The following is a 14,785-nucleotide window of genomic DNA, read 5'->3' as shown; positions in this document are numbered from 1 at the left end:
ACGCCTAGCTAGAACTGACACTGACAATTTCATTGATAGGTATAGAATTCTATATTGTTTTGTTTTTATTTGATTTTCACGTGTAGTCTATAGCCGGGCAAGCCACTTATTTGGGGTAATCTCAGGGCAGGTAACTTATACATACGTCTGAAATATCTTTTTTCCTTTTGTAATGTTTTTCAGTATATTTTTCCATATTTTCAACCAAAAAAATCCATGAAATATTTCTGTTACCTTTTTCATAAGAGGTAATTTTAATTCTTCTAAGTTTTGCCTTAAAAAGCGTTTTAATTTCGCCGACACCGCTGCTACCGCCGCTAACACGACCACCACCAATAACAACATAGTATGAGTAAGAAAAAGTTTTGTAAAATGCGTAAGAATACAACACTCGCTGTATCTGTAAAATCCACAGATCCGCTGATTTATATAAAACTCGAGTTCAACATCTTGCGACATTTAACGATAGTGTTGCGACATTTAACGGTAGGGGAAATCCGTGCGACATTTAACGTTAACATTGCGACATTTAACGGCAAATGATTTTGCGACATTTAGCGGCGGTTGCGACATTTAGCGGCAATGGTGCGACATTTAGCTGTAAATGCGACATTTAGCGGTGTTGCGACATATAACGGCGCCACAATCACAGTTCAGACGGGTTCAATAATCTATTATCTTTCATTAGATATCACCTGAGAAATCAATGTCTGATCACCTTTAAGATTGTATTACTACTTAATGTGTTAACTGTACAGAACATTTTTATCGAAATATTGTTATGTACACACGACACAACGTCTTATACATATGTTGTTTTTACTTGTCTTTGTAATAGTTTAGTTTTGTATGTTTCCATAGCATCAATGTTACATGCAATTCGTTTTTCGTATCATTGCTTGGAGGCATTCATATATCATTTATTTATTATTATTATTATTATAAATAAGTAAACATAAGTCTACGTACATTGTAAATTATAAATATATACATATAGATCTATATATCGAGGACTTTTTACTGTTTCGTTTACATGTTATTTTTGTTTGTCTTGTTTTTTTTTTCTCTTTTTCTTAATTGCCCTTAAAAATCAGTATTTATTAACTATATTAATTAAAAAGTGACCGTTTAAGATTCGACTGTTGACAGTCCTTAATCAAAATGTGTGTTTGACTGAGTGACTTCTTAATTTTGAAGAAAAAAAATGGCCTGTCAATGTATTATCTGTTCAAGTTATCAAAGAAGTAATTTGTTGAACCTTAAAAACTTTATGTTGTGTCAAGTAGCATTGTCTTTAAGCTATTGTTTATATATAAAGTTTACATGTTTACTTGATCGATAATGTTTTTTTTTGTCAAAGTTATATATATGTATATTAATAGCATAATGGTTTTGATAGATAAACAGTTTAATTCAACATTTAACAAAATATACCGGTGTGCGTGGGTATCATTGTTCAAGTTTAAACAAATATTTGAAAGAAGGATATTTATCTAGCGAGATAAAAATGTAAAATGCTATCATAGTTGAATGAGTAACACTTGCAAGTATGACTGTATGTATGATAAAAGCAAGATAATTTCGTATGTATGTGTTAATTAGAGCAATATTAACGATGTGAAATGATTTAATAACGGATGTTGTTAACGAAATGCTATACATGTGTAGGCCTATAAGCTAATAATGTTGTGGTTTGTGTGTGTGTGACATTTTAGTGACATTTGAGGGCTACTCGCGCGAGAAGTTTATTTACACACTGTTTGTGACACATAACTATAAATACTAACGCATCATTTGTGTATACACGAATGGGAGCATAGGTATTGCAAAATACTTACACGCGCGTGAATTGTAATCATATTAAGAGCATAATTATAACTTGTATAATTTAGTACAAAGAACAGAAACTGGATATTACTGATTTCTCGGGGGTCAGAATTTTGACAGTATGGGGGTGCTTAATGATAGCAGGATTACACCGTCAGGTTGTGGCTGACGGTTCTGTTGTATGTGAGTATTGTTTTACCTCTAATAAAAATCACAGATACTTGGAGTATAGACCCCGCCCTTCTCCGCTCCTGAATATTAATATTACAAGAATTAGTTTTAAATTTTTGCTTATATAAATATGAGACGGTTAAGTGTCTAACATGTGAACAAGTTTGAATAGCGGAAAACAAGTTTCATGTTCAAGAAATGTGACCAGGTCGTAATAACATGCAAAAATATTTTGACATGGTGTATACAAGTGCGGATCAAGAAGGGGAGCCACGCACATAACCCCAAGTGTCTGTGTTACGGTTTTGAATTCCATAAATTGAGAAGAATTCGCGGAAAGTATAAATAATTTTACACGGTTAGTGGAAAAACGGCAATTTTCTTTCAGAGACGTAGAGGGTTACCTTGGGCATCCAACCCTGCTACATTTTTGTAGATATAGCGAGTGAATACATGTCTAGCTGTAGTTAAAAGATATAGAGTTTTTAAACTTGAGTTTTATCTTGATAATTTTATTAAACATGTACGATTTTATAAATTAAATCACAGATAATATGGAGAAAAATTGTGGGAGACTCATTATTTTGGCCAACTATGGAATTCCAAGTGCGGAAGTTGGGTTTTCGAGAAGTCCTACATTTTTCGGAAGCCGATCATGTAATCTTGGAATAAGCAGCGGAAACTGGTGGGCAGGTTCAGTCACGTGGAATAAAATTATATTCCAAATACTAGGTATAAACCTTTACACTTTTCTTTAATATCATGTCCATCCTATGTAAGCAAACGTCGAGGCAGTCTGCCCTTCCTTGCAAGACTACGTATATGTTAGTGTTCATCCGTGCTGTTCTACAGAAATTAGAAACTTCGACGGGAGCGATAGCGACAGGAGAATGTTTCTAATTTCTGTAGAACAGCTAAGGATGAACACTAACATATTTAGTGTCAAGCTTTATTTGGCCCTTAATTACGTCACTACGCGGTACTATGAAGCACTATGAAAAATAGAAGGCGACTATGAACGGATTTCAATATAGTATCGACTTTTTTTCTTCTATGAAAATTAACGCACATAATTTTTAAGAAATACAGCGTTTTCATTGGACACTAAGTCAGCTAAGCATGCATGTAGATCCCTATACTGGCTGGTCGTTGAACCACTATAATGAATTTAATGACCTTGGGTTTTGGATGAGGTTATATAGTCTAACTAATTGTGCCCTGTGACCCAGAACAAACATGTATGTTTGTTTGTTCTGAATCTAGCTTTGGCACGTCAATATATTTTGACTAGAGTTCATTGTGGTCAAGGCCAATATCAAATACGCAGAAGATCTAGGATTTTTTCATCATTCATCATTTAATCTTGTTTTTATTTAAGTAAATACATGTATTTGCCATGTAGTTAGTTACCTTCCTTCGGCATCTGTACCATTTGATTGGTATTCAATTGGGTCAAGGCCACGCGGTCATGTCTTTCACGATATTGCAGCTAAAGCTAAATCTGACACAGTATGTAATATGTAATAGAAAGAGCATCGAAACACGAGGCTATTTGATTTGTGCGAGGGGGCGTACCCCCCCCCCCCCCGAGTATAAATCATATTGCCGAGTGTTTTGATGTTCTTTCCGTTTTGTATCATAGTTAGAAATAAAAACATGTTACTTGTTGTCACAATATGAAATCCCAGAAAAAAAGTAACCAATGAACACTGAGTTAATCAATGGTCATGCTCTGTGAGTGCAGGTAACTAGTACCTGCACTCCAGTTAACGCACTGTGCATGCATATTCATGTATTCGATTAAACTCTGACAGTTTTCAACAGAAAAGTCTCCAAACTATGATACAATTAATGTATACATATGTACCAGTGTCAGTATCCATATTTTTGTTGTCTTGATCTATGTACTTATAGAAAGAGCATCAGACATGATCGAAGCAATCTGATTTGTACCAAGTATATATATATAAACCAGATTGCCAAGTGTTTTGATGTTCTTCTTCTTTTGTATCATAGACAAAAATGAAAACACGTTCTCTGTAGTCGTAATATGAAACCCTAGAAAAAAGTAACCAATGTACAAGCATCTGAATATGACTTTTCTATCGTTCTCTCTTAAGAAAACCCCAGAAACAATGAGCTAATCGACGAGCATGCTCTAGATAAACTAAGTGCGGCACTCCAGTTAACGCACTGTGCATATATTGGTATACTATTTAACTGACAGGTTTTCAAACTATGATACAATGAATGTTTTTATCTGCGGTATCGTTATTAATATCGTAATGTGTGTATGAATTTGTTAATACTTGATCTAGTATCATTCTGTATAGCATTCAATTATGTATAAAAAGTTTTATATTGTATCACTATACTTCAAACCACTTTCAGGTACTTCAGTCCCGCCAAGGACTTTTATTATTCTTTTCATGTGAGGAAGCTATACAACTAGCTTAAGAAATGTCGGTGGTTCTACTCAGGTGCCCGCTTGTGCATGAAATAATGTGCGGCGGAGCTGGAAAGTCGTCATATGACCTCTAATGTGTTTGGTGCGACGTAAAACCAAACCAAAACAAAATTGTACTACAGAACTAAATTCTCTATAAATGTTTACATTGGCAAGTCAGTGGTTAAATCGGAAACACAAATACGAAACTTCTTAATCGCATAGTTCACCACCATATCCTTCAATTTCTTTGATTATTTACTTATCATTATTAATATTTTATTTATTTTTTTATTATTTATCTTTTTTTAAACTTTGATAAACATTGTTGTGGCTTTAGATCATTTTTAAATACCAGTGAAAAAATGTACCTCTATTCTATGAAAAGTTCAGTTGCATAATTCAGCTGGTTTCCCGATTTATAGACAGCATTCTTTTATCGACTTTCCTTAATTGCATGGTTTGAAACATTTATTATTGTATGTAATATAAAAATAAGAGTGTGTTACTTTAAAGATATAAAAACACTTCTTGTGATATGAGAAGGCGAAGAAGACAGTCACACACTTAAAGACTTGGCATCCACAAATAATAGCATGGTGGTTCGGTTTTTGTGTCTGATATTGAGACCTAAGTAAAATCATATTTGTTTCTTTTAATATTCCAGAATTTAAGAATGAAGGTGAATCGTGTGTTGAATTTAGACAAAGTACTGATAAAGTCAATTGGGAGAAATCAAACAAGCCAATTTCAGGTAAAATGTTTGGTATTACATAGATACATAGAAGTACTATAGTTTTAGCAGTAGATCTGGCATGATAATATGACATTTCAGTTTTCCGTAATTGTCCATGAACAAGTTCATTCAAACAATGTCGCTATAAACGCTGGTTCATCGCTTCGCTCCAAACTAATACTACGTGGCATCAGGAACATATACTCTTTGAAGAAATGAAAAATGCCATTAAAGACAATATTGGACTTAACCATATATGTAGAACCTTTCAATTAATTGTTGTTTCTTATATCTGCCTCGCTCAACAATGGCATTTAAGGGAAAGTTAAAGGATGAGTCAAATTAATTATTTTAGGGGAAATTAAAGGGTAAGTCAAACTAATTATGTAGGGGATAGTTAAAGGATAAGTTATGCTAATTATGCTATTATGTATATTTAAGGGAAAGTTGAAGGATAGTCAAACTAATTATGATGTTATGTGACTGGGTAGGGTACAAGATATTACAGTTAAGGAGCGCTACAAGATTGTTCCTTATATACATGTACGTTTATCGCTACATGAAGAAAGATACTGTTGCTATAGTAACTGAAATGTAATTGGAAAAACTCTTAAATTCAATGCATATTTCTCTTAAATATGATTAAAAAACTCATCCATTTATTTAAGCTATAAAATGAATACTTTTTTTATTTAATCATAGCATTTTTATGATAATTGTTTTATTTCAGGACTCAATAGTGAATACTGTGGGAGCAACAGACCACCTATAAATCAGTCGTTTACTACAGAAAAATATAATTCATTGGTCATTAAATTTGATGCTGCAAATTATTTAGATGATTCATATATTTCCTTCAAACTTTTTCTCAACGTGCTTCATTCGGATGGTAAAAGGTTTTTTGTTTTTGGTTTAAACATATTTTTATTCAACGTATATATACATGTTAATAATTTACAATTTAAGCAGTTAAAGGAATTGGACGGAGAGCTACAATAGCTCATGGTAGTCCTCCCCTAAAAGTTATTGTTTTTGTTTTGTTGTTGCTGTTGTTGTTTGTTGTTGTTCTTTTTTAATGTTTGTGTCTTATTGTTTAAGCTGTCTCTACGGGTTGTCGGATATATTTTTATTTGCTTTTAATAAGGAAACTAGACATTTTGAGTTGATGATCAGCCGGAAGTCCATTATTTCTATATCGTTCTGTAAATGACTATTTGTGGCCTAAATAAAGGTTGTTAACTAAAGAATGATTTACACGTAATGTGACTTTGTGTCTGTTGTGATATACATTTATATTTTATGAGTCAATCAATTATGATTAATACAACATTTGGATAAGAGACTCACAAGTCTTAAAGACAGTGCTATGGTCTACAGCTACTGCAAAATTTCGGGAGTTGATATCAATGTTCTATACCACCTATCAGTGGTGAAATAATCAAAGTTTGTCACCTTTAGATTAAGTCAGTGTCACAAATGATACTGGTAAATGTCCTTACTAGTGGATGAAGACTTCGTGTATTCATCAGTGCATTATTTCAGTCGCGAACGGGCACCTGAGTAGGGCCACCTACGTTCCGTAGGTTAGCTGGATAGCTTCCTCCCATGAACGAACCCAACGTCCTTTGCAGGATTCGAACCTGCAGGATTCGAACCTTTAGCTATTTGGGACGAATTCTTTGAAATCAATGACCTAAACCACTTTGCCATGGACGCTCCATACAATTTATATATCATGCAAATCATAAGTTTTTATCAAACTATTTTTCAGGTTCTTGCAATGATTATGAATGTGATAACGGTAATTGTATTCCGACGGAACTAAAGTGTAATGGGTATAACCCATGTGGCGATAAATCAGATTGCCGACCCGACGACGGGCTTCCTATAAAGACCATAATATTTATTGTGATCGGCGTGGTTGCTGGGTTGGTACTGCTGGTACTCGTTGTAAAGTATATAAGATGTAGTAAAGTGTGCAAAGAAAATGATACTGAATCCGTCGTCGGCGGCGTCGTCGGAGAAGAAGAAGAAGAAGAAGCGGTTAGTATATCTTATTTAAGTATCTCATGTAAATTTTTACGTTTTTTCCAGTCGTGATTCAAGTTTGTAAAATTCATTTATACGCTTGCACTGTTGGACGCCAGAGTTGGAACTGGTGGTTGATGACGGCTGTAAGTTTCTTTGAATTCACCAGACCACAATCAGTTCAGCCACCGCATCGTTCCTGGTCAGACTGGCAAGCTGTTTACCGGTACCAATGCCTTCATTTTCACAAGGGACTGCTATTACATCTGTACATGCCAGAGTAGATGTACATTGTATATGACCGTATAAAGGATTTCATGATCAATCAGTTTGAAAATGACCTGCATCTCCGGGAGTCGAATCCTTGTTGTCCGATTCACAGTCCAATGCTATGCTCTATTAATCGAGGTAACCGGACGTTGCTGATGCCATAGTTTTATAGGTTTGTATTGTATAAAGTAGTTTTCGAAACATTTAATACCTTTACATAAATGAACGAATTAAATTTCTATACTGAAGGGTGTCAGAGATGTACGTTGCACACAAAGCAATTTTGTTTGTGGAATCTATCGGACACATTTTAAGGTATATCCGTTTTCAAACTTAAAGCAGTATTTACTTATTTAGTACATTTAGTAGTTAATGTTTTCCATTGTCAAAATACAGACTGCTGCATTACGGGAGAGAGACCGGGAGAGGGTCGGAGAGAGGGCGGACGATGAACCGCCCAGATATAGTGCTGTTGTAGGACCTAGTGCCCCACCGTTACTGCCTCACACAGACGAAATAAATGGTATAATAGACGAAGAAGACATACACCCGGACACTGTTTTAGCGCCTCCATCTTATGAAGAAGCCACTCGAGAAGAGAGTAAATAAGTTATCTCACCATTAATTTAAATAGAATTGAGTCAAAGATTTGAAATAAGTCCTCAAATGAATATGTCTTTATTACAACAGAATGTAAAAGATTTACTATGCTTAAATTTGATATTTGAAAATATTAAAAATTGCTACAGAGTTTTTTTTTGTTAATAATTCAATTTAAACATGTTTTGACTTCACATAAAGTAGATATGTTATGTTTTAAATTCTACACACTATGGGTGGACACTCTATGTATACATTTGTATATAGTGTCATTAAAAAAGCTGACAGTTTTTTAAGAAAGGACCTGTTTTACTTGACCTAATTCCTATACATAGTTTATAGGTTCTTTTATGTAAGTAAGTCTTATTTAATAAGCATTTTACAGATTTCAATAAATTTCTGCAAAAAAAATGTTTTATTCAAAAATGACATAGTGTATCTTTAAACTTTGTAGACCATATAATGCAAATTCTAATTATTATGTTTATTATATTTGAGAGATTTCTTCAGCAGTCTTGAGTTTTTTTTAAAAAAAAACCCGGCTCTACATCTTATTTTGCAATGCTATGATAAAAATACATCATACAACAAACTGTATGTCACTTATTGAACACACATTTCTACATTTTTATTTTGTATTCATTTGTTTGTTATGCATGATTCATGTGTTTTATTGTTAATTCTTACAGTGTTTATTGAATTAGTCATTTTAATCATTTTAAATACTTACGAGGTTTCGTCATTTTTTACATTTTCATGCAGAAGCATTTTTATAAAACATTTTACCATTTTTTCAATTTTGTACTACATGTACGTTGTACTTTGTATTATTTTCATTTGTTAAATCAAACTCCATATAAGCCGCGTCACGACAAAACCAACATTGTGCGTTTGCGACCAGCATGGATCCAGACCAGCCTGCTCATACGCGCAGTCTGATCAGGATCCATGCTGTTCGCTATCAGTTTCTCTACTTGTAATAGGGTTGGTAAGCGAACAGAATGGATCCTGATCAGACTGCGCGGATGCGCAGGCTGGTCTGGATCCATGCTGCTCGCAAACCCAGTATGTTGGTTTTGTCGTGACGCGGCTCATATATAGTGTCGCAATGTCATCTACAGAGTGTATTTCGTTATAATAATGGAACAGAATATAGATCATTTTATTTGTATATAAATTAACATACATAATGGTTATGTTTTGAACACCGGATATAGAAGTATATGAAGAGAAATATTTAGTGAAAACCTAGAAAAACCAACTGTTAGATATCCTTAATATGATGGTTATTTAGCAAAATGACTTTGCTATTATAATTCATAATGAATCTAGCTTTTCATTTGTATAAAAAAAGAAATTTCAAGTCAAGCACAAACTACGAAAAAAGTGCAATCTTTCATACGCAACAAAATATAGTGCCATTTACGAAGGGCGTTTCCAGTGTTAACAGTTTTATACAAAATGGCTGACTGTGTATTTAATTGGTACGTATGTATACAATAGTCACTGGTTGACCTTATTTACACAAAAGAACACATGGTTTTGTTTGTGATATACTGTTAGTGAGCAGCCGGCCTATAGCAATGAATGGGGGCGGGGCCAAATTTAAATGGAAATTTCCAATGTGGTATATGTGCTCCCAACATTATATATTATACGATAAACCACCTTTGTACATAGACTATGTGTTCGTGAAAGTTATAGAGGATATTGAATGAGTGTAGTTTAATACTAAATTTATTGAACGAGTTGAATAAAATCATATTATGCGAGCCTCTGGCGAGCATAATATTGTTTTATTCAACGAGTTCAATAAATTTAGTATTGAATCTACACGAATGTAATATTCTATTTATCACATATATAAAATAAGAACAGTGAACTGTTAAAATGAGTAATTTTTCGATGACGCGCCTATAGTGTAACGCTAACATTAGCGCGTTTTAACGCTATGTTTCTATATAGCGCAAATGACGTCACGTCAAAGTGTTATTACACTAGTGTAATATCGTTTTTATTAAATGGCTTTATTACACTCCCGCGCCGCGTTTTATGTGATAAAATGATTTATCATATGGAAGACAAGTTACGTTCAAACATGAGCGTCATAATACTTAACATTTCCCCTGTATAGTTAGTAGGCCCGTTTATAAATGGCGTTTATAAGGCCTTGCTCTGTTATTCTGTGAAATTGTGTTTATGGTTTTATTTATGTTTTTCATGTTTTTATATGTCAAATTGTATTCTTTACAAAAAAAGATTAAATTATATGAAAATCTTATATAAAGTTATTATTATTAGTTGATCAACTTAGAACATGCATAGATTGGAAATATGTCCTACTATTTTCACCATATGACGTCATCTTATCGTAAGTCGTGTGATTATCGTTAGGTTTTGTTGTTAAATTGTTGTTTTGTTATAAAGATTTTTGACAGGTTATATGGCTTTGTATAAACGATTGAAAGCTTATATATACCTAGAGACGCTGAGTTGTAGAGGGTTATGATTATATTGCAAACAGTCGTTTTAATGCTGCATGTGACGACCATATAACATATTCAAAATTTATATAATAAGTAGCACAATTCCTTTTTAAGAGAAAAAATGACAATTTCTACATACATCTACAAAGATCTACAATGTCAGATTAAACTGATATTAATTGAAGGCCTCATTTTACACAAAGTATTTTACCTGATGTTGTATAATAATTCAACGATAGAATACAAAATTGATACAGCTAGTTAATTCAGTTACTGTAAACAATAATATTAAAGATATACTAATAATATGATGCTCAAAATTTGATATTTGAAAAATTTGATAATTGCTATTCAGTCTCTTTTTTTAAATGAGCCGCGTAACGACAAAACCAGCATAGTGCGTTTGCGACCAGCATGGATCCAGACCAGCCTGCCCATCCGCGCAGTCTGATCAGGATCCACGCTGTTCGCTGTCAGTTTCTCCACTTTATTATTAATAGAGTTGGTAAGCGGACAGCATGGATCCTGATCAGACTGCGCGAATGCGCAGGCTGGTCTGTATCCATGCTGGTCGCAAACCCACTATGTTGGTTTTGTCGTGAAGCGGCTCAAATGTGAATGAATACACAAAGGAGAGGTAACATTATAGGTAAATGCAGTATAAATTTAAATATAGTGCTAATTAAAACTGGCAGGTTCGTTTTTTTTAAAAAAAGGACCAAATTTACTTAATCAGTAATTCCCTTAACATAATTTGTGCATTCTTCTGTTGAATTAAGACATGTTTAATAAGAATTTCCTAGATTTCAAAAGATTTATGCGAATCAAAGAAAAGCAGATTATTTCTGTCAGTAAACAGGCAAAATTGTACAATGTATTAAATATACACGAAGTAACTCTTCCTTTGCAATTCATCAATGAGGCCGTTGCAAGTTAAGTCTTCAGATTTTTCTTGAAAATGCCAGTTGTCACTCTCTTCTTTTCTTGGTCTATAAATGCTCCCCTGAATACATTTGGATAATATATTCTCCTCACTAATTCTTGTTGCATGACGTACACATATGCATAAACGTTTCATATTTAACTTAAATAAGTTCCATATACACTGATATACAGATTAAATACCTCATTTTCCAGCCACTTGGGGTCTTTGATGATCTACGCCTAGAAATTGTTCATGTAGCATTGTCTTAAAAAACTCTACAAACGTTATGCATGTATAAATCATGGTCTTTTGGCAAAAAAATACTCCAGCATGGAGTCTTATTAATAAGACTTTTAAAGAATTGCATGTCTTGAAAACCGGTATGTCAAATTGTATCCGCCTAAGAAATAAGATTTCAGAATGACCACGAGGCATATGCTTCAGACCACTGCGCGGCGATTTTCTCTTAATGTATATATAAAGTCTACGTATTTCCGGAAACCACCATCACCTATCCATTAACCCGATTTTAATATCAAATGTCTGCTGCAAAAGCATGGAGGCTGATATTTACAAATTGTATACGCCTAATAAATAAAGTCTCCGAATGCCCGCGTAGCATATAGACTCCAGTCCGCGCAGCGATTTTCTCTGAAAACAAAGACCAACAAGAAATGGAGGTATTCATCTGGCCACAGCCACACAGATCCATCGGCAAGGAGCCCAATGGTACAAATCAAAAACAAGAGAAGGCATAATGGCAAAGCACGGACTTTCGTAGAAAATACATAAGCCACCGTCGACATAGTTTGTGCGATTTCGATGCTAAACGGCTGCTTCTATAGCCGCATGAAGGCTGATGTATTCAGCTATATACATTGAGCACATTTTGTTCACCTTCAGAAGACTCCTGTCTGCGCGGCAAATTATCCTCTGACTTATTATTGTCGTAAAAATACACCATTATCCGGTAACCATCGTTGTATACCCGTCCGTCCGATTTTACTGAAAAAATGAACGCTGCTATAGCCTGATGGGTGATGTTTACAGCATTATATGACACAGCTAGCCTCAGAACCGTCACCAACTCATTTCCAAAAGGCTGATGTTTACAATTTATACTCGCCTAAGAAATTAAGTCTCAGGATGCCTACGATGCATAGGCTCCAGGCCTTGTGGCGGCCATTCCCCCAGCTAGGATGCAAATTAAGTCTACTTGTTCCCGGGAAAATGATACACCATTTTCCTGAAAATGAAGTTGTTTATTCGTTTGTCCAATTTCAATACAAAATATGATTGCTGCAATAGTCGGAAGGCTTATAATTAGAGCAATATATATTAAAACTGTGTTCGCCTAAAAATACGGTCTCATCATGCCTGCGTATCATAGGCTTCAGTCCGCGCGGCGATTCCCTCATAATGTTTATACAGTCTACGTACTTTTCGTAAAAACATACAATTTTTCGCAACCACCTAATAATCGATTTGAGTTTGGCGGAGGTTTGTGTTAACAACATCCGTGTTCGCCTACGAAATACGGTCTCAGAATGCCCGCGTAGCCCACGCATCGATTCCCTCTGAATACATATCAAGTCTACGTATTTTTGTGAAAATACACCATCTTCCGGAAACCACATGAGGAATATGTCGGGACCTCACTTAAATTCATGGCATATAGGATTTAAATCATTTGGTTAACGGTTAGTTTAGGCTCATTTATACTCTTTAATTAGAACCACTCTTATATCTTAACTAAGCCAATATCTGTGCGGTGGTGCTTGTAAGGAGGTAATCCCTCATGACAAAACACGCGGCACGGCGTTGTACAGATTAAAGGTGAGTCGATAGAGGATTACTCTAGAGTTGGGCGGACCAGTGCGCAGGAAAGCAATTGCAATTTGAAGGTCTGTGTCAATTTTTGCAAAAGCCATATATGGTGCATATATGATATAGAATGTTTGATAAGTCTATCCAGGTAAGACCAGTCGACAGCAACAACAAAAACAAAATCAACCCCAAATCAAAATGATCCATGTATTACAAACATCTTAATTCCACACAATGCCATTTGGTAAAATAGTTCCGTGATTAGAGGACCTTACTCTTATATTTTAGAATATTACACATTCGATCATTAGATCATTTTGTTTCCAGTGCGGAGCTGCAGCCTCCATGCAGATGAGCCAAAATATTTCAATCAAATCAAACCTGAGAAAAATGAAAAGTATACAAATTCAAATGATGATTTAATTGTATGTTACATGCGATTAATGATTCAGTGTTTATAATCATACGCGCATTTTTATTGTAGTAAAGGCTATTTTTTCGAATATTTTGATCTCATTTTGGAAAATTAAGGGGGGGTGGGAGTTAATTAATTGTGAGTACTGTTTGTAATGTGTAAATTGCTTCCTTTTGGTTACTTCGCAATATTTTACTTTTAAAAACATTTAATAAAAATCAGCATAAATCTTGAGATATGCTTCCGTTGGGGATATTTCAACTTCATCTTCTTGAATTCACAATTCTAACTTGGCGAATTCACGTTTTAAACCTACGGAATTCACGATTTCAGCTTCACGAAGTCAAGATTTCAACTTCACGACTTCACAATTTAAACTTCATTAATTCAACTTCCTGAATTTATGTTTCAAATGAATTTCACGATTCAACTTCATGAATTCAACTTCATTAATTCATGTTTTCAACTTCACGGATTCAAGATTATATTTTCATGAAGTTGAAATTGTGAATTCACGGAGATGATCGAATTAGTACAATCGTGCAATTCAAAACGTAAATTCATGGAGTTGAAATCGTGAATTCTTAAAGATAAAATGTTGATAATGTGAATTTATTGAGTTGAAATCTAGAATTCATGAAGTTGAAATCGTGAATTCTCGAATTCTTAATATTGAAAACGTGAATACATGAAGTTGAAATTGTGAATTCGTGAACATAAACCCGAGAATTCAAGAAGTTCAAATGTCACCGACGTACTGTACATGTACATGCTGCTTCATAGCTTTGCTTTCAACACACCTATAAACCTAACAGGCAAAATGAAAAATCTCGTGAATCAATAATGCCATTCCATAGAACACAAACTGATGCTTATAACTTATGAACTTAATAAGACTAATATTGAAACAAACAAATAAACAAAAAGCAAGCACAGACACTTGGGGTTTGGAGCTCAAAACGCCTTTAAAATCCAAATAAAATGCATATTTGTCAATCCCAGCACATGTACTGATCATATATATCAAAAAACTTTAAAATAAGCCGTTTTGAAA

The 14,785-nt window shown here is 34.2% G+C and overlaps 1 protein-coding gene across 1 annotated transcript; it reads left to right on the top strand.

Moving 5' to 3' along the window:
• Positions 1–1,410: 1,410 nt before the first annotated feature.
• Positions 1,411–9,480, top strand: LOC132739970 (uncharacterized). Its single transcript, XM_060727824.1, has 6 exons — positions 1,411–2,010; positions 2,548–2,730; positions 5,112–5,198; positions 5,911–6,069; positions 6,952–7,223; positions 7,875–9,480. The coding sequence occupies exons 1-6, from the start codon at positions 1,962–1,964 to the stop codon at positions 8,085–8,087; spliced, it is 963 nt and encodes a 320-aa protein (XP_060583807.1). The 5' UTR covers positions 1,411–1,961; the 3' UTR covers positions 8,088–9,480.
• The last annotated feature ends 5,305 nt before the right edge of the window (positions 9,481–14,785 follow it).

Source organism: Ruditapes philippinarum, unplaced genomic scaffold, assembly GCF_026571515.1.
Source record: "Ruditapes philippinarum isolate M1 unplaced genomic scaffold, ASM2657151v2 ctg1082_1_1_1_1, whole genome shotgun sequence".
In the NCBI taxonomy this organism is placed as follows: domain Eukaryota; kingdom Metazoa; phylum Mollusca; class Bivalvia; order Venerida; family Veneridae; genus Ruditapes; species Ruditapes philippinarum.
This window is presented reverse-complemented; position numbering and strand designations above follow the sequence as displayed.

Coding starts and splice junctions, on each gene's coding strand:
- LOC132739970 (XM_060727824.1), top strand. CDS start 1,962: ATGATAGCAGGATTACACCGTCAGGTTGTGGCTGACGGTTCTGTTGTA. Junction 2,731..5,111: donor AATTATATTCCAAATACTAG/GTATAAACCTTT, acceptor TTAATATTCCAG/AATTTAAGAATGAAGGTGAA. Junction 7,224..7,874: donor AAGAAGAAGAAGAAGAAGCG/GTTAGTATATCT, acceptor GTCAAAATACAG/ACTGCTGCATTACGGGAGAG.